Raw genomic sequence first — 19,715 nt, 5'->3', positions numbered from 1 at the left:
AAACCAAACCACCGATACCCCTTACTCTAGCACCTTGAGTTTTCCTTGGATTCCCCTCAACCAAGTATTTTCTAGACCATGGGTGGGGAACCTTTTTTCTATCGGGGGCCACTGACCCACAGAAAAAATCAGTCACGGGCCACACACAGCCCCGTGGGGGGGGGGGGGTGCGGAGGCTTGGGGCTTCCCCTAGGCTCTAGGGTGGGGCCAGAAATGAGGGGTTCAGGGTGCGGGAGTGGGCTCAGGACTGGGGTAGGGGGTTGGGGTGCAGGCTCTGGCTGGGCGCCGCTTACCTCAGGCTGCTCCCGGTTGGCAGCACAGTGAGGCTAAGGCAGGCTCCCCCGCTTGCCCTGGCCCCGCGCCGCTCTCAGAAGCAGCCACGATGTGGCCAGGCGACTGCGCAGTACGCGCTGTCTGCCCCTGCAGGCGCTGCCCCCGCGGTTCCCGGCAAATGGGAGCTGCAGGGGCGGCGCCTGTGGGCAGGGGTAGGACCATGTGGACTCGGAGCTTTCTTGATCACCCCTGTACTTAGGGGCCACAGGGGCAGCCGACCGACTGGCCTAGCACCCTAACTTCCCCCCACAGCGGGGCAAGCCAGAGCTCGCAACTCCAGCCCCGTGGGGGGGTCGCTGATGCTCAGGGCGGAGACTTGCCGTGGGCCGGATTAAATTAAGCAGGGGGCCGGATCTGGCTCATGAGCCGGAGGTTCCCCACCTCAGTTCTAGACCAATCCTGCTTCATTTGTGCGATCTAAAAAGATACAGCCCAAGCCAGTACACCTGGAGATGCTAGGGAGAGTAAAGTTTGCAAACAAAATAGCAGATCCGTTGAGTGAGATTGTGTAGTATTGCACCCATCTGTGATCAGGATCTAGCCCTGGGCTGGACAGAGAGGCATAAAAAATATGTAACCAGCCAAGCCTTTTCTAAACACGTGCAGAACACCTTTTGGAATGTGACACAATCAGCATCTTTGGCCTCACTGTAACCATCCTTTAAGAATGGAGCAGGGGAAGGGAACATTGACCCCACAGAACAAGACCTTGACCCTCTTGACCCTCTTCTAGGAGGTAGCTGTTTGTGCTGATATCTCCTCTCTGAGTCTGTTCTCCCAGGCATGGAGTTTAGAGACTGACTATGGAATTCCTCATTCTCTCCTCACTGTGCAGAAGTCAGTGACGTGACTCCCAGGGCTCCCCCAACGGTACACGAAATAACTTGTCACACACAGCCCCAGGATGGAATATAAGGCACATTTTTATTTTAACATGTCTCCCTTTCCAGCCCACACAGCAGCTCTGTATCTCGGTAAGGTGCTCCCTGGCAATGACGGCCACGTGACAGTCGCTGCACTTCTGTTGGTTTAGGCCTGAGTCCCAGCCAGCGGAGACCTCCCGAGCTCTAGGAGACTCTACCCGCCAGTCAGAGCGCCACAGTTTTGAGCAGGCTTCTCTGCAAGTTCTCACCAGGTGGCACAGCTGAGCATTCAGAGTTTTCAATTGCTCTGCCACAGCAGGACCAGTGGGGACAGCCGGGGTGACCTTTGTGACCATGACCACAGCCTTGGTACCCACCTACCCGTAACAAGGATAGAGGAGAAACACCATTAGCATTGCTGAAAATAGCATAGAGACAGTTCCAGCTGCTAGTGACTTCCTGAGTGTGCCCCCAGCCCCCAGCTGGCTGACAGCCGGAGAGAGCCCTGTTGAGAGGGCATGGCACATACAATGAGGTGCTCCTGCTTTGGGCTGGCAGGGCCAGAATCCTTCAACCAAACAGGGACAAAACACGGGTGACCACCTTAGTAATCCCCAACAAAAAGCTATTAATAGATTCATGGAGTCCAAGGCCAGAAGGGACCATTGTGATCATCTAGTCTGACCTTCTGTATAACACAGGCCATGGAACTGCCCCCAAATAATTCCTAGAGCAGATTTTCTTGATGTAAAAATTGCTATTGGTGGAGAATCCACCATGGCCCTTGTAAACTGTTCCAGTGGTTTACTACTCCTGTGATTAAAGGGAAATTTTAAAAAATATTTTTATGAGGCCTATGTATGCCTCAGTTTCCCCCCATATGTTGCATTGCTACTCACTTGGGGGGTGGGAGGGAGAGGATTAAGTTTGTTTTCAGGGCAGATTAAGAGACAAAGGTGTGTGTGTCACCTCCCTGTCCGGGTGGAATGAATAGAGCAGCGGTTCTCAAACGTCATTGCAGTGCGACCCCCTTCTGACAACAAAAATTACTACACAACCCCAGGAGGGGGGGACTGAAACCTGAGCCTGCCTGAGTCCCATTGCCCCAGGTGAGGGGGCCAAAGCCCAAGGGTTTCAGCCCGGGTGGGGGGCCTATAACCTGAGCCCCACCGCCCTGGGCAGTGGGTCGTGGGCTTTGGCCCTGGGCAGTGGGGCTCAGGCTTCAGTCCCGGGCCCCAGCAAGTCTAACACCAGCCCTGGTGACCCCATTAAAACAGATTCCAGACCCACTTTGGGGTCCCGACCCACAGTTTGAAAACTGCTGGAATAGATTTCAGTGGTAGCCGTGTTAGTCTGTATCAGCAAAAAAAACGAGGAATCCTTGTGGCACCTTAGAGACTAACAAATTTATTTGGGCATAAGCTTTTGTGGGCTAAAACCCACTTCTTCAGACGTATGAAGCAAAAAATACAGGAGCAGGTATAAATACATGAAAGGATGTGGGTTGCTTTACCAAGTGTTAAAAGAACAGGAGTACTTGTGTTGTGTACTATTGTTCCTTTTGTGGATACAGACTAACAGGGCTGCTACTCTGAAACCCTTACCAAGTGTTAAATCAGTCTAATGAGATAAATCAATTAACAGCAGGATACCAAGAGTCATTAAGGCACTGGCTGAAACCGATCCAGATCAGATCAACAAGGCGTCTAGAGAGACAATGCACGCTCCAGTGACTCATGATTTGACACTCAACAGCAGGAAGCTCTGGCCAGGAAGGCTGTGAACTGCCCGTGGCCCTGCCTGGAGAACAAAGGACAGATGTGTCCAGCAGGACTAAAGAGCTAGCTTCTGGAAGAGGCTGGGACTCTACTGGAACTGACTGAGGAAGTGAGAGAGAGAGAGAGAGAGAGAGAGAGAGAGAGCCTGGAAATGGAGTTCACTACAGCTTGGCTGGTCAATTGCTCTGGCTTGACCTGAATGGATTATGCTTTAAACTTTATTGCTCCGTGCTAACCTAAGGACTTCCAGTGCTTTGTTCCAGCTGACTAATAAATCCTATTCTGCTTTGAAAACGCTGTTTGGGGTGTGACTGCAAATACTGGCTGTGGTGCATTAGTCCCTGAAGTGTGTACCAGTCTTTTCCAGGAGTCTATCTCAGCTGGACTTGCTGAGCAGAGCTCACGGTGTGAAGAGGGAGTGCTGGAGCCTGTAGAACCATGATGACATCCACTGTTAAGAAACGTACACCTTCTTGTTCATGCTCTTCGCACTGCCTGCGATGTATCACGAACCTTAGCTCTGCTGAATCCCACCGTGCCAGCCTGTACCACCCCTGGACCTTGCGGACAGGGAGTGTGCTCCTGCCAGAGCTGTCTACATGTCAAGTATGGGGGATGGAAGAAGTCATTTCTACTTTTACAACAGGCAAACCTTACAAAGACAAACATGAGTCTTGTGCAGGGCCATGGAAACCAGCGCTGATGAAATGAGTGACCAAGCTGAACTCTGAAAGAATGTTCTCAAGAGGCCCCAGGGATCATGTATAGAGCTAGAGCTCAGAGCGTTCCAGCCCCACAAGGTCAAGAGTGTGTATGCCGTGGCTGAAGTGGGCCCATAGTGATTATAAACACAGTGCTACGTGAGAGGGGAGGGGATGTGATAAATGCTCTTGGCTCAAACAGTTTTGGGAGAACTGTTTCAATTTCAGTGGGAGTTAGGCACCAGAATACCTTTGAGTATCTACATGGGGAACAAATATTCAAAAATGGACTCTTCAGCCTAGCAAAGAAAAGTATAACATGATCCAGTGGCTGGAAGTTGACGCTAGACAAATTCAGACAGAAAATATAGCATACATTTGGAACAACTGTCATGACCAGGCGATGGGTGGTCTGACCTAGTGGTCAGAGCGGGAGTCGGGAGCCAGGCAAGGTCAGATACTAGGAGATCAGAGTCTGAGATAGGCCAGAGGGCAAACTGACAGTTAGGTGCCAGGAGGCAGGCAGGGTCAGGTTACCAGGAGATCAGAGTCAGGCAGTAGAAGCAGGTAGTACAAGGGAAATAGTCTTAAGCAGAGCCAACCCAGCTGCATGGACAACTTCCTGTTCCTGTGCTGTTTAAATACAAGCAAGGACACAGTCAGGACCCCCAGAGTTCTGCCAGTCAGATCCCAGGACTGGAGTCCTCTGTCAGAGTTCAGCTTCTAGTTCTGGTGACCATTAGCAGTCAGTGGGTGGCACGTCTGAACTTATTGGTGCCTAAGAGCCCTATGGACCAATGTTCAAGACCTGTGGTCCCTGACAACGATTTACCAAGGGTCATGGTGGATTCTCCATCATTGGCCATTTTTAAATCGAGATTGGATGTTTTTCTAAAAGATCTGCTCTAGGAATTATTTGGATCTTCTCTATGGCCTGTGTTACACAGGAAGTCAGACTAGATGATCACAATGGTCCCTTCTGGCCTTGGAATCTATGAGGATCTGGGCCTTAGTGCTCACCTGGCATGGTCCCACCGCAAGCGCAGCGAGCAGCTTTCTGGCCTCCGCTAGAGCAGAACGTGCAACAATGAAACACACCCTGGTGTTTGCGGAATTTGTTCTTCACAGTCAGAGTGAATGGTGAGCCCTGCAGATCAGAAGAGAACAGAGAGACAATCGTGTGCCCAGCATACCCTGCTATTGTAGTAGGGCACTGGAGGGTGTCAAAAGTACCGAAATTTTAAAAAATTACTAGGGTGATGCTAGCAATTACAGACCAGTGAACCTGACTTTAATACCAAATCTGCTAGAGCAGAGGTTCTCAAACTGTGGTCCGTGAGCTCAATTCAGGTGGTCCGTGGATAGTTCCCTCTAAGGTGTGAGCACGAGAGAATGAAGGGCCACCCACCTAATTAGTGGAGCTGCGCAGGCATGGCTCCACTAATTAGATACCTGGATCCTGGAGAAGACGCACAGGTAAGGTGAGGTGGTGGCCTTGGGGGGAATACGGGGCAGGTGGGAGGGAACAGTGGGGTGAGAAGAGGGGTGGGGGGAATTTGGGACATGCAGGGCTGCGGCGGCCACAGAAAGAGGCAACTTTCCCCAGCTCCACGGCTGCAGTTGCCGGGGAGAGACGGCCCTCCTTCCCAGCCCCAGCTCTGTGGCTGCTGTGGCGGGGGAAACCCCCCTCTCCTTCCCAGCCCCAGCTCAGGGGCTGCGGCGGTGGGCGAGAGAGGGCACATCCATCGCATTAGAAAGGTAAGACTACTGATATGAAAATATGTGTTGTGTACTTTTATTTGTAGAACAAAAAAAGTTTATTATTAAGTTTTTTTATATAGAGCTTTTATCCAAAGAGCTTTACAATAGTTAGCTAACGGTACAAACAACATTTGGAAAGATCATTAAGTGGTCCGCTGAGACCCTCAGCAATTTTCAAGCGGTCCGCGAAAAAAAAAGTATGAGAACCACTGTGCCAGAGGAACAAAATGTGAAAGGGAAAAACCAGCATGACTTCCACAAACGAAAACCCAGCTTCTGCAATCTACTAGATTTTTTGAGCAAGCCAAAATAGCAGATAAAGGAGAACTGATGATCGTTTGTTTGGGCTTTCAAAATCCCTTTGACAAAATCCCTCACAAAAGGCAATTAAAAACTTGGTAGTGATAATGGGTAGATAATTAGAAAGGGAATCAGCCAGGGCTGAGTGGGCAGCAGGAGGCAGACCAGGGAATCAGCAGCGGGGAGGCGCAATAGATCAGCGGGGAGCTTGGGTATCATGGGAGTTTTGAGAGAGGCCAAAGCAGGCTGCAGCAAAGTTGGAAGGGCCAGGATTGGAGTGCTTTCCAGGAGGCTGCAGGAGGATCCTTTATTGGGAGACATCGGCAGGTGGGGGAATGATTTTAACTAGGTGCTGTGGGAATTGGGGAAAAAGCTGGTGCAAGGGATGAGTCAAGTTCCTCAGTTCCACTGGGTAGAACAGGGCATGCAGATGGGGTACCGACAGAATAATACCTATTACATAACAGAGAAGGAAGAAAGCGTCTGTGGTTAGAGCAGATGGAGCTAGGAGATGCAGGGGTTACCTATGGGAATAGCTCACTGGGCTTGACTCACTATTGCCCTGCCCCTTATGCAAGTTCTCAAACTGTGGGTTGGGACCCTAAAGTGGGTTGCGACCCCATTTTAATAGAGTTGCCAGGGCTGGCGTTAGACTTGCTGGGGCCCAGGGCCAAAGCCCAAGCCCTACCACCTGGGGCCTAAGCCCAAGCCCAAGCCCTGCCGCCCGGGGGCTCCAGCCCTCAGTGGCAGGGCTCAGGCTCCAGGCTCCCCACCTGGGCAGAAGCCTTTGGGCTTGGGGTTTGGTCCCCGCACCAGGGGCAGCAGGGCTCGGGCAAGCTCAGGCTTTGGTCTCCCCTCCTGGGGTCACATAGTAATTTTTGTTGTCGGAAGGAGGTTGCGGTGCAATGAAGTTTGAGAACCCCTGAGCTACATCAATCACAGTGAGTTGTAAGGTTACCTGTACATGCTGCCCTTTGACACAGATGCAGACAGTGTATGTGCCCAGCTCCTCAGGGATGTAGGAAATGTGGTAAGTCCCATCCCTCTTATCACACACGCTGGGCTTGATTATACTATAAATACAAAAAGAGAGGGAAACAAGGTCAGTAACTTGTAGAAAACTGATCTAATTGGTAATCACTTTGTGGATTAGATTTATAGGAAGCTTCTTACCCCATGCCCCAGTTCGGGGATCTAAAATGTACATGTATAAAAGACCCCTGAATGATGATGCATGTGCTGTAGATTTCACACACATACCTGCTATCAGAGGCCACAGTACCATATGAAGGAGATCAAAGAAAGTCAGTTATACTGCAATGATTTGCAACAACCCAGTGAGTACTGAAAGAGGAGAAGCAGAAAAACTGTAGCAGAGGGAGGAAGACAGATGCAATGTCAGAGCATCATCTGGATTTCAGACAGGAGTCTTCTCTTTCCTACTTCATGGATGCAAGAGGAAGTGGCAAAGCTCTTGACCTTAAGAAGGAAAACTTGAGCTTTTTCAGTTCCTACGGGCAAAGGCTAAAGACCAGTTCTCACTCTTACTAGTGAGCCTGGAAAGCAGCAGGGCCAGTCCAAAAGATTGTGCATATGTTGCAAGCTGTATCCACTGCAAGTTCTCACAATAAAAAACCCTGCTCAGAGCTGTATCATCACAGTGCTTGGAAACATGGGCCACACAGGAGAGGATGGAGACATCACCTGCAGCCAGTATGGAAAAGCTGAAGCTTTCATTGAGGAGACCACACCACTCTTCTCCCTGACAAGCATTCACTGTTCCACTCAGTCATGGATGTAATGTACATCAGCACTGACATTACTCATTAAATCAGCAGGTCTGGATAATCTCTATCCATGAGTTTAAAAGAGTTGGCCGAAGAGCTCGCTAGACCATCAATGTTGATTTTCAATAAGTCTTGGAATATCAGGGAAGGTCCAGAAGACTGGAAGAAAGCTAATGTTGTTCCAATATTTAAAAAGAGTAAATGGGATGACATGGTTAATTATAAGCCTTTCAATATGACAGCGATCTCAGGCAAGATAATGGTGCAGCTGATATAGGACTTGGTTAATAAAGAATTAAAGGAGGGTAATATAATTAATGCCAACCAACATGAATCTATGGAAAATAGATTCTGTCAAATTAACTTGACATATTTTTTGATGAAATTACAAGTTTGGTTGATAAAGGTAATAGCATTGATGTAATATATTTAGACTTCTGTAAGGCATTTGACTTGGTACAACAACTGGAAAGATGTAAAATTAACACGGCACACATTAAATGGATTAAAACCAGGCTAATTGATAGGTCTCAAAATGTAATTATAAACAGGGAATCATCCTCAAACAGGTGTGTTTCTAACAAGGTCCTGCCGTGATCAGTTCTTGACCCTACGCTAGAACATTTTTATTAATAACCCAGAGGAAAACATAAAATTATCCCTGATAAAGTTTGCAGATGACACAAAAATTGGGGGAGTGGTAAATAAGGAAGAGGACAGGTCACTGATATAGAGTGCTCTGCATTGCTTAGTAAGCTGGCACAAGCAAACAATGTGTTTTAATACAACTAAATGTAAATGTATACATCAAGGATGTAAAGAATGTAGCCCATACTTACTGGATGGGGGACTCTGTCTGGGGAAGCAGTGGCTCTGAAAAAGATTTGGGGGTCGTGGTGGATAATCAGCTCAACGTGAGCTCCCAGTATGACTCTGTGGCAAAAAGGGCTAATGCAATCTTTGAATGCATAAACAGGGGAATATTGAACAGGAGTAGAGGTTATTTTACTTCTATATTTGGCACTGGTGCAACTGCTGCTGGAATACTATATCCAGTTCTGATGTCACCAATTCAAGGAGGATGTTGATTAAACTGGAAAGGGTTCAGAAAAGAGACCCGACAATGATTAGAGGATTAGAAAACATGCCAGATAGTGACAGATTCGAAGAGCTCAATCTATTTATCTTAACAAAGAGAAGGTTAAGGGGTGATTCAATTACAGTATGTAAGAATCTACATGGGGAACAAATATTTAATAAAGAACACTTCAATCTTGCAGTGAAATAATACAATCCAATGGCTGGAAGTTGAAGCTAGACAAATTCAGACTGGAAATAAGGTGCAAATTTTTAAATGAGACTAATTAGTCAATTCAACAAGGATTGTGGTCGATTCTGTATCACTGACAATTTTTAAATCAAGATTGGATATTTTTCCAAAAGATCTGCTCTAGGAATTGTTTTAGGGAAGTTCTATGGCCTGTGTTATACAGGAGGTCAGACTAGATGATCACAATGGTCCCTTCTGGTCTTGGAATCTCTGAATCTATTAATTTTCTCAGACCATGCTCTTGTAAGGATCATTTCACTCTGCAGAACTGTCCCCCAGTACCTGGGACAGCAAGGCACATGCTGTCTCAGTGGGATTGCCAGCAACTCTATTTGCATCTGATATCTGAGTGGTGGCACGGCAGTGCATCACTCATGAGACATATGGGCCCAGTTAAACTGGTACACTCTTGCTGCTTTGTGACACTCTGCAGTTAATCTGGTTTTACAGCTGTTTTGAATCACTGAAGTGGCAACAAAGCAGCCAGAGTAAACATTTAAATCAGACCCTACAACTACTACTATCATCTCAACATGGAAGAGAGAGAGTGGGAGAAGAACTGGGGAAGGGAGCCAAGGAAGGGAGGGGACAAAGACGGAGAGGAGATCAGAGGAAAAATACAAGAGAAAAGGAAAGACATCTTATCCCATAAGATAAGAGGCATTGGAAACAGTGTCACTTCTCAGGGCATATCTACACTACAAAATTAAGTCGACCTACAGATGATGCTCTGACATTGCTGTCGACTTACAGCCACCACTCACTGTGGTGAATCACGGCCCTCCTTCTGTCAGTGGTGTGCGTCCTCACCAGGAGCACCTCCACTGATTTAAGAGAGGCAATGTGGGGGGCTGAGAGCCCAGGCTCTCAGCTCTGTTTGGAGTTCCTTGTCAGGAGCCCAGCTTCTCCTCCCACTCTCAGCTCCCGCTCCCTGCCAGGAGCCTGGCTGTCTCCACCCTGCTCTCAGCTCCCCACTACCCACTTGGAGTAGGGCAGCCACCCTGGCTCTCAGCTCCCTGCTGGGAGTGGGACAGCTGCCCCACCACTGCTCTCAATGGGGAGCTCCAAACCCAGAGCCTGGGCTCCCGGCGGGGAGTGAGGAGCCAGGCATGGGGAGCCAGGGAGCAGCCTGGCTGGGAATGAGGAGTTGGGACCCAGGGAGTCTGGGCGGCAGCCCAGCTCGGAGTGAGGAGTCCCCACCTGCCGCAGGGTGACAGCCCTGTGAGCGGTTTTCTTGTCAATTTCATAGCTCCAGCATGGAGCTATGAAATTGACAAGAATTTTAGCCAACAGCCATGTAAGTAAGTCTATGTCTACACAGACACTGCATCACCCCAACTACACTGACATAAGCCTTATGGCTCTCATGGAGGTGGAGTCATTATGTCAGCGTAGTAGGGCACTTACATCGGCAGGAGCAAGGCTGCAGTATATTCACTGACATAATTAGATTGCTGTAAGCCACTTTATATCGACTTAACTCTGTAGTATAGACCAGGCCTCAGTCTCAGAGAGTAGCTGCTTGCAGAAAAGCCAGTTTGGAAGCAGCAGGCACAAGAAGGGCAGAGGGCTGAGTCATCTAACTTAAGAACCAAGATGTGGCCTATGACTCTTATCTTTAACATTGTGACCCTATTTTTGATCATTACTGGCAGGTTGTTCCTTTATGAAATTAACCCAATTCTGGTTTCACAGGGAACCAAGGTGGCGAAAATCCCAGTGAAATCACGAGGTAGTCACATAGGAATTGCCATACGCAATCACACCTGTGGTCCAACTAGTCCAGTAGCCTGTCTCTGCTGGTGGCCAGTACTGTTCTGCTTTAAAGGAAGATGCAAGAAACCCAGCAGCAGGCAATTATGGAACAGCCTGCTCAGGGGAAAATTTCTTCCTAACCACCATTAATTAGAATTGATTGTGCCCTGAAGCATGACCGTTTATAATCTTTCCGAAATCTTGGTTTGGTTTTCCCCTATTGGTTCGACTGAATACAGTCGCCTACCTCACTTCCTGTCATAAACTGTGTTATAAGTGTTGCTTTATGTTACTACATAGCTGCTATCTCACCCTAGGGGTGACTGGATTTCAGCAGTGGATGAAGTGATCATATATACACAGAAATGAAAAATCACGCTAATTTGACTTCAGCCACCTCTGTCCCCAGACAAAATTACTCCCCTCTCTCCCCTCTAAGCATTGCGGTATACACATCTCATTCATCCTGATTGATGCAGAGTGCAGGAGGAAGGACTGGAGACATGTCCTCTGACAGTGCTCCTTGATCAACAGATAGCTATGTATATAGTGTTGTTTCCCTATCCTTTATCTGATTTTTGACTATGCTGCAACTGTTGTGGTGTTGCCCTGTATCAAGGCATAAACCCCATCACAGACTATATATGGCAAAAACTGGAGTCCTGAATGCTAACTGATCTTATTCTTCCCTATAACAGAGAGCTTTAGCATTATATTCTCTTCTACACCCAAACAATGGCCATGTTGGCAACTTGCCCTTGCTTGTACCTAACTTGCATAAAATGGAGCAGATTACATTCTTAAAGGTGACCCGCAAAAGCTTTTTTTAAATTGGGCTTGTGCCCTTTCTTGCTGCTTTTTGATATCAAAGATGGCCTCAAAGCATCTTTCAAAACAAATTTTTTTGCTTGTGTTTTTGTCTTAGTAATACCTGGAATGTCAAGTTTGGGCTTCTCTGGTTTTCATGGAAGGCTTCCAAGCTTCCTTTGAGCTCAGTCACCTTAACTGAAGGACAGAGATTACTGATGCTTGAACAAAGGCATCCTTTATACAAAATGTTAATCACTCATTTAATTTAAATAGGTGTTAACAGAAACAGAAGTCCTCGTTCTCTGTTACCCTGGATCATGTGCAGACACCCAGTGTGCAGCAGGTGTAAAATGCTGCCAGATCAGAGTGATTTACACCCACTATGCCTTTAAAAATGCCCAAATATTGTGATAAAATCATGAGGTGGTAGCTCTGTTTTAGACCTCCATAAGGTCATATTTAACCTCAGGGCTGCACTTGGGCCCACAGCTCTTGGGTGAAGCACCATTGTGCCATTCTCCCTGTAAGTCCTGGCCTGCCCATGGAAGCTCTTTACTTACAGGGGACTGCAAACATGGAGGTACATAGAGACAGGGATGAGGAAGCCTGTAGCAGAGATTTTAAAGCAAGACAGAAGGCAAACAAAACCATTCTGGCCATCCCAGGGAAGGTACCAACCAGTCCTTCTTGTCTTTGTGGATGATCATGACCCGGATGGGCTCTCCTCCTCTCCCCATCTGCTCTCCCGATGCATCATTACACAGCAGAGTAAAGCTGGCCAGCTGCCTCTGACGGGCACTGTGGAGATCTGAAAGACAGAGCAAACTGTCCCTTACTGTTCCAAACAGGACTGGGGAGAGACACGCTTGATATCAGCCAGCAGCTTTCCAACACCCCCACTGTACTTCACTCTGTCTAACCAGGATTTTATAAGGTTCCCCTTCGCTGAGCCCCTTCCATGAAAAGTAAAACCAAACACATTTCTAGTGTCCTGCTGGCCAAGTCCTCCCACAGATGGCAAGTGTGCCTTGATTGGAAGGTGCAGCTCAGAAGTGGGCTGTACACTCCTTTGCAGTCCCTTGTTTTGTGAGTTCGGCTGGCGATTGTTTCAGTCCTCAGAACAAGCGCTGCTCTAATTTAGGCTCAGCTCTGAAGTGAACACGGTGACATCTGAAAAGAGCCAGAGTGCAAGGACACTCCAGCCTCATCCCCTTACCCAGCTACACCCCCAATATACACCCTGCGGATACAGAGCCATTCCACTGGCTCTACAGAAGCAGGATTTCCCCCGTGAAATGGAGATATTCTCCAAGGGCTGGTTCCACTGGTTTTCCAGTCCCTTAGGGCCATTGTTGGTGTAAAGGGGCTGCAGCAGAGACCAGGGCTTTTGGGGTGAGCTGCCTCTATAGGATGCTGGCCTTGCACACGAGTGGCTTTTTGATTGCAAAGGGCTGGGACAGCCATGGTTCTTTCCCTCCCTTTCCCTGACAGAGTTCATATGTTACAGCTCACAGGCAAGAGAGGATCCTAGACTAAAGAACACAACCCCGGACTTACCAGTGTAAAATGACCACCGGTCTGCTTCAGGAAATGTAATAGCAGTTATTTCTTCTTTTAAAAAGCAGTGACACTAGAGATGTACAGTGAAATAAATCTATAGGATAGGGATAGCCTAACTGCTGTCCAGGGCCCAATACAGTCCCATTCCCCCTCTTTAACATGGAGGCGGAGACTGCAGATGATATGTCCCATCGTGCAATGTGACCTTCTACTTCGATCAAGACAGAGCATTGCATACTGGGAGCTGTCATCTTGGCAGGCCACACTTCCAACTGTAGTCAATATGGAAGTGGCAGAATGGGACAAGGAACCTTTCTTCTTAAATCTAGCCCAGGCTATGAGTGACCCAAAGTTAGTGCTATCTGACAGATGCTCAGTGGCCTGCATGAAATGCATCTGACAGTTTCACAAAGTTCTTGGTGGACAGTTGTCTACATTACAATATGCACTAACTGGTCCCCACTGTGGTCAGTTTCAGCAGAGGCCAAGGACTACATGTACCAGGGAGACTGAACTACTTGCTCAGCCACAGAGTTTGTCTATCCAGTTCAGAGATGAGGGACAATGAAAAAGAAGCAATGGGAAAGAAGTTTTACCTACTATTGCATGCCCTGTACCTATTCTGGATTAACTATGGTCTTTGGTCTCTAGGGCTGCCCCCAGGGTGGTTATGCAGACCCTCAGTTAAGGAATGACATCTATAATAGGGTTTTGTAGGGTTCACCCCAATCCCTCCCACTTTTATTTTATCATTGGTCAATCAGAATCAAGTTGTCCCCATACCTTCCCCTTGCAGGACACATTTGGCTGGATCAACTGCCTTATTGAGAATGGTCCCAAAAACCTCATAGCCACAGCACTGGCCAGCCTTCTCATGGGGAGAGAACTGGATCCCATCTTCCACTCCAGGGTGGATGCTATAATCCACTTTGTTCAGCTTTCTCAGCCGGCTTGCCACCACCCCCTTGGTGATAAGGATCTCCAAGTCTGAGCCACTGGTCAGCAGGCGCTCAGTGAACTCCACCCCAGTCCTCATGTCCATCAGCAGCTGCTCCAGCTGTGCCTTCTGTAAGTGCAACAGGGTCTCCTTTTGCACCTTCAAGTCTTGCAGCTGCTTCAGCAGCCGGTCCCGGTGTTCTTCAATAGCCCTTATGTATCCGTCTGCAAATGTGCGGATCTCCCCAGCCACTGCCTCCACATGACTGCCGATGGCACTGCTGACTCCTTCAATATGGCGTAGGGCCCCTTCTAGGGTGTCCACGTGCAGGTGGGTGCTCTTGAGGAGGTCCCGCATGGAATCTCCATGCTTGTGGATGACATTGGCAGTAAAGGCATATGGATGATGCCGGTGCTCGCCCACCACACAATCCCGGCACACAGGCTGCTCACACTGCTCACAGAACAGCGTCAGGTCCTCTGAAGGGTGGGAAGGGCACAGAATGGACTTCTCAGTCCGGCTGTAGCCCTTCAGGTCCTCTAGATCCACCACAGCATGGGAAGCTGTTTTCTTCTGTTTCCTAGAAGGAAGTATAAGAGATAAACCTGGGCTTGCAACATGTGACCCGCAGATTCCTACAGAGCAGTCGATGACCCCCCACACACACTGTGACCTGCATGGACCACAAGCCACAACATATGATACTCCAGCCTGATTCAATAGATGGTGATGTTGCATGATGGGATCTTTAATCTCCTTGAGTCACACCTCCACATGAAAGATGACATCATCTACAAGGCTGCCCCCACTTTGTGCTAATTAGCAGCTGCTCTCTGCATGCTGACAATGCTGTTCTCAGATGGGAGAATGTTATACAAGGACCAGGGGGGTAGCTGTCACACCATTAGTACAGGTAGTCTCTCTTTACAGAGCCTGCCAGAAGCAGGGTAGCTGCAATGACCCCAGAGCCCACTGTGATGAGTGCAGCAGGAAGGTGGTGGGTGCCACCAGGTGAGGGCTGGCAGGCAGCAGCATGGAGTAAGTTTGGCAGCATGGAGTAAGTTTGCTCAGCCACTGCCTCTTCCGTGGATGACTTGGGGATGTCAGGCTCCTTACCTGTCAATCTGTCTCTTTTTACCCGCCTTTTATTCACTCGAACAAAAACTCGTATACCCTTGAAGGGAAGATGGGAGATCAGGACCAGGCAAGAGTCAAACAAGGACCTATGGTAAGATACTAAATATTCTTAAATCCAAATGCCATCTCTCTTCTAGACTCAGGGCTTGTTCCTGCTTAGCACAGCTGAGGTGGGGGCAGGGCAGAAAGCTCCTGGGGCCATCCAGCTGCCAGGCCAGTACCAAACACACGGCAAAGCAGTCTCAAGGTTGTTCTATTTTACGTTGCCTGCCAACAGCCCCCAGGGGACATTTAGCAGCTGGGGGATCCACAGGGCATTAGGGAGTCCTAGCCATGCCTCCTTCCACTGGCCATACCCCCTACACCAATGGGTGAGTGTCTGAGGAGGGGTAGGATATGCTAAGATGGCTCTATACCAGCCAAGGATTCTCTGATGCAGGGGAAATCCTGCAGGAGACAGCAAGATGGCTCAAGAGCTGCTTTACACCACCTGAGCAGCACAAAACCGCCACAGGGCAGAGCAGGGCGCTCTCAGACTTCTCCTTTTGCCTCATTCTTTGAACTCTTCTCTTGCTCTCACTTGTGTTATGTCTGCACAGCTACCTTGTGCCATTTCTGTAACACTCCCTGGATGTCACCTCTGCTGAAATCCCACACCGGTACACCAAGCAGCATGACAACAGCACTCCCATGTTCACAAAACTCCATTGGCTCCCTATGACCCAGTTCCCAGTGGTCCTCCTTGGGCCTGATCTGACACCAGTATAGATCGGGAGCAGCTTCACTGATATTAATGGAGTGACCTCAGTGTAAAAGTGATATCAGTAGATGAGACTGGAGTCAGGCCCCTTAGGCTAGATTCTTTACTGCCTTGCCCCTTGGTCCTTTGATGGCTATTTATATCAGTATGAAAAGCTGCCGTTCTGGGGCTCAATTCCTTGCTGTCCAGCATCTTGTGTAGTCAAATTTGGTGTAAGAGATTACCCAGGTAGAGTAGTAACATTTTGCCCTGGTGTAACTGATTGTACAAAGTGCAGGGCGACTGGGAATCAAGACCCTGTTGCACAAGTATAAGTGTCTACACATGGGCGAGGCAGTAGAGAAGCTAGCCTGATTCTTGGTAATGCAAAGGACACTTTGAAGCATTCTGGCAACGTTGGAGGGCACTAAACAAGGAGGAAACAGGCCCAGAGCGCTACCCCAGCCAGGGGACTTCCCTGGCCAGTCTAGAGCTGCCAAAATGGCTCTAAACCAGATCCTTTTCCAGTCCCCACCAACCATGTACATGTTCCAGCTGGCCTCACAGATCTCATCTCTTTTCTCCCCTAGCACTGCACTTCTTTGTCTCCTCACACAGTCACACCACTATTGATGCAAGAACCTCCTCTGCCGCACCTACATCTGTAGCAGCCACCCTGTACTTCTGCCTCCTCATCTCTTCAGCTCTTTTCAAACCTCACCTGGAAACATCCCCCCCCCCCCCGCTGACACCTCTTCAGTTTTCACTCACTCTACTGCAGCTTCATTCTACAACTGCCTTAAATGCTGCAAAGCAAAGGGAAATTTGCTTGTGTTACAGCTACTGGCTGCCTGGCTTGCAGGGCGCTATGAGGATACGTTCATGAATGTTTGTGGACACTCAGATGGAACAGTTTCAGGAGCCGTATATACATGGACAGAGTTGACTGGAAGTAAGCCGTGTAGTTACGCTAACATCAGGATTTGCCCAACACTACCCTTTTCTCTCTAGGGCTGAAATTTTCCACACCAGTTCTCAAATTCACCCAGAAGTAACTTTTAAACATACACACAAACAATTATTGCTTTAAAAATTGCCTCTTTGCAGGCAACCTCAGTAGACAGGCCAAGGACTGAAGGCCCAATGGAGGCTGAACTGCCCTCTCTCCTCTCGAGCTGGGGTCCCTCCAGAACAGGGCTGGATAAGCAGGGAGTTTGCACTGCCATGCCCTGGCTATACCTGCTCTGGGAACAGCAGGTTTCAGTCTCCAGGGCTGTCAATCTCTTATTTTTCTGCTGCACTACATTCACTTAAATGTAAAATAAACAAATGTCTGTTGGAGCATCTACCAAAGTTTGGACTTATTGACCGGTGGATGGTGTCTCTGGACCAGATCAGCCTAGGTAGATGAGTGCAGCTCTCCCACACGGTCCACTCTGTTGTTTGTCCCCACCTGGGCTATGAGGAGGAAGAGAATGTGTGGGCAGGCTCCTGACAACCGTGGCCACAATGGGCAAGGCACTGTACGATTTTCACAGTTGTTCACTAATTTGGGTGTTTCAATATTTGGGGCCCACCTGAGACATCCAGGGCCTGACTTCCAAGGATGCTGAGCAACCACACCTCCCATTCACTTCCTTTAGAGTGGTGGGTGCTCAACACTTCCAAAAATCAGGCTCAAATCAGACACCGAACACCTAAGTGGACACTTCTGGCCTAATTGGTTACCATGCATGCGTGGACAGGTGGCACCGTATATATATTACATATGCTTGTGTAAGGCCAGAAACAGCAATGGAGTCTTCATGCCTGGAAGGGCTTAGTTACACATCTGCTCTCTGCCTCTGGTGCTTCCTCCCATACCTGTGAGCCTGGCAGCAGAAGTGGCAGAGATTGGCTTTGCAGGTGGGACAGTGCTTCACGGCTTCCCCATCCACACAGAGGTCACACAGCATTCCTGGGCCTTGCGCCTGCAGGGTCTCCAGTAGCACCTCATTCATGGCCAGGTGGTCAGTGGTCAAGTCATCAATGCCGCCTGGTGGCAAATCCACCTCTGTGTCACAGACAGGACAAAGGACGCTGAGCAGTGGTTGATGATGATCCTGGAGCCACGACGCATCTGAGGTAGAGTCTGAATCCTCCGCCTGGAAGCCGAGCACTGAAAAGGGTTCCAGCTGCTCAAGACAGGCCATGCAAAACGTGTGTAGGCAGGGCAGGATTTTGGGGGCCAAGAAGAGCTCTGTGCACAATGGGCACCTAGTTCTGGCTAGGCCCCTGACCTCACCAGGGATTTCGGACATGATTCCAAACTGCCGCTGCTGCTCTTGTGGGTCGGACATCTTCTGAAATTCAAATTATGGAATGAAAATAAAATCCAATCCATGCAATTTATGTACAAAAAATGCCAGGGCTGCCATGAAAGGGTCCAGCATGGCCCCGAGACAACCCCCCTCACAGCATGGATGGGGCCTGCTCTAGCGACCCTTTCCAAGCATCCCAGTGCAAGTGAGGGGGGCACTTTCACAGCATCTCCGCCAGGTGGGGGAAACGGAGTCGCTCTCGGGGGGGACAGGCATTCTCGTGGTGCCACTGTCAGGTAGGGGATATGGGGGTCACTCTCGCAGCATCGCTGTTGGGTGGGGGTACATGGGGCACTCTGGGGATATGGGGGCACTTTTAGGCAGGATGTATGGGAGGTGGTTTTGGGTGGGAGCTATGGGGAGCACTCTCACGGGGTCACTATCGAGTGTACAGGGTTGCTCTCACCGTGTTACTGTAAAGTGCACAGCAGGTGCTCTCAGTGGGCACTCCTCTGCCATCACTACCAGGTGGTGGTTAGGGGAGCATTATCAGGAGGCATAGGGGTGTTCTCAGCAAGGGGGTTGAGGATGCTCAAAGGGGGCATGGGAGGTGCTCTTGGGTGGGGGGTACAGCCAGGGCACTGTCAAGCTAGGATATGGGGCTGCTCTCGCAGCATCGCTATTGGATGGTGGGGGTACAAGGACTGTCTCGTGGCACTGCTGTTGGGTGGGGTGCTGTCAGGCGAGGCGGTATGGGGGGATCTCCCAGTGTCACAGTTGGGCATGGGGTATGGAGCCCTTCTTGGGGGAGGCACAGGGGACGCTCTCAAGGTGACGCTGTTGGGCAGGGGGCACTCTAGGGTGGGGGTATGATGCACTCTCAGGAGGGGGTATGGGGCGCTCACAGAGCAGGAACAGGGGCGCTACCGAGGGCGGGGTGCCGAGGCGCTGTCGGGGGAGGGGGGGCATTCTCGGGGTCACGGGGACACTCTCGGGGGGTACCGGGGGTGCTCTGCTCCTGCCTGCCCCGCGCTGTGAGCTGGGGGGGGGGCAGTGGCTGGGTCCGGCCCCTCTCACAGGCCGCCCGCCCCCAGCCCCGGAGCGCAACTTACCCAGCAGCGCCAAGGCCGCGCGGCGTGAGCAGGGCCCGGGGGTCCAGTCTCCGCTCGTAGCCCCGGCGCAACCCAACTCAGCCACCCCGCAGCCCCCAGGCCAGTCCCTGCTCCGCCCGCCGCTGTCCGGTCTGGGAAGCGCCAGCCCCGTGTCTGCCCCAATGCCGCCCCCCCCTTTACCTCTCTGCAGCGGGAGCCCTTGGGGCCCCCTCAGGCGCCCGCCCCAGGAGTCTCGGGGGAAATCGCGCCGCGGCCCCACTTGTGGCAGGACTTTGAGCAAAGTCATGGGGACGCTGCGGGCCTCCGCCCGCTCAGCTGGGAGAGGCGGGCCGGGGGCTCTCCGGGAAGCTGGCACCTGCGCGGAGCTTCCCAGGGGAAGTGGCGCTGCCTGCATGGCGAGCCGGCTCGGTGCCAGCCCCACGAGCTAGCGACATTTGCCCTGGGGAGACACCCAGGGACCCCCACGCAGATACCGCCCTCCCCGGGCACAGCTTCTCCGGGCGCCAAGGGCA

At 50.1% G+C, this 19,715-nt stretch overlaps 1 protein-coding gene across 1 annotated transcript; it reads right to left on the bottom strand.

Moving 5' to 3' along the window:
• Positions 1-1,421: 1,421 nt before the first annotated feature.
• TRIM45 (tripartite motif containing 45) lies at positions 1,422-18,130 on the bottom strand. The gene is made up of 6 exons (XM_065423353.1): positions 17,655-18,130; positions 13,762-14,495; positions 12,097-12,226; positions 6,695-6,809; positions 4,696-4,822; positions 1,422-1,573 (listed from the first exon to the last, which is right to left on the bottom strand). The coding sequence occupies exons 1-6, from the start codon at positions 18,128-18,130 to the stop codon at positions 1,422-1,424; spliced, it is 1,734 nt and encodes a 577-aa protein (XP_065279425.1).
• Positions 18,131-19,715: the final 1,585 nt, after the last annotated feature.

Source organism: Emys orbicularis, chromosome 1 (assembly GCF_028017835.1).
Source record: "Emys orbicularis isolate rEmyOrb1 chromosome 1, rEmyOrb1.hap1, whole genome shotgun sequence".
Taxonomy (NCBI): domain Eukaryota; kingdom Metazoa; phylum Chordata; order Testudines; family Emydidae; genus Emys; species Emys orbicularis.
This window is presented reverse-complemented; position numbering and strand designations above follow the sequence as displayed.

Excerpts from the sequence above, each read along its gene's own strand:
- TRIM45 (XM_065423353.1), bottom strand. The coding sequence starts at position 18,130 with ATGTCCGACCCACAAGAGCAGCAGCGGCAGTTTGGAATCATGTCCGAA. Across the intron at positions 4,823-6,694 it reads TCAAAGGGCAGCATGTACAG|GGCTCACCATTCACTCTGAC; the intron begins GTAACCTTACAA and ends TCTGATCTGCAG. Across the intron at positions 1,574-4,695 it reads TTGCGGTGGGACCATGCCAG|GTGGGTACCAAGGCTGTGGT; the intron begins GTGAGCACTAAG and ends TGTTACGGGTAG.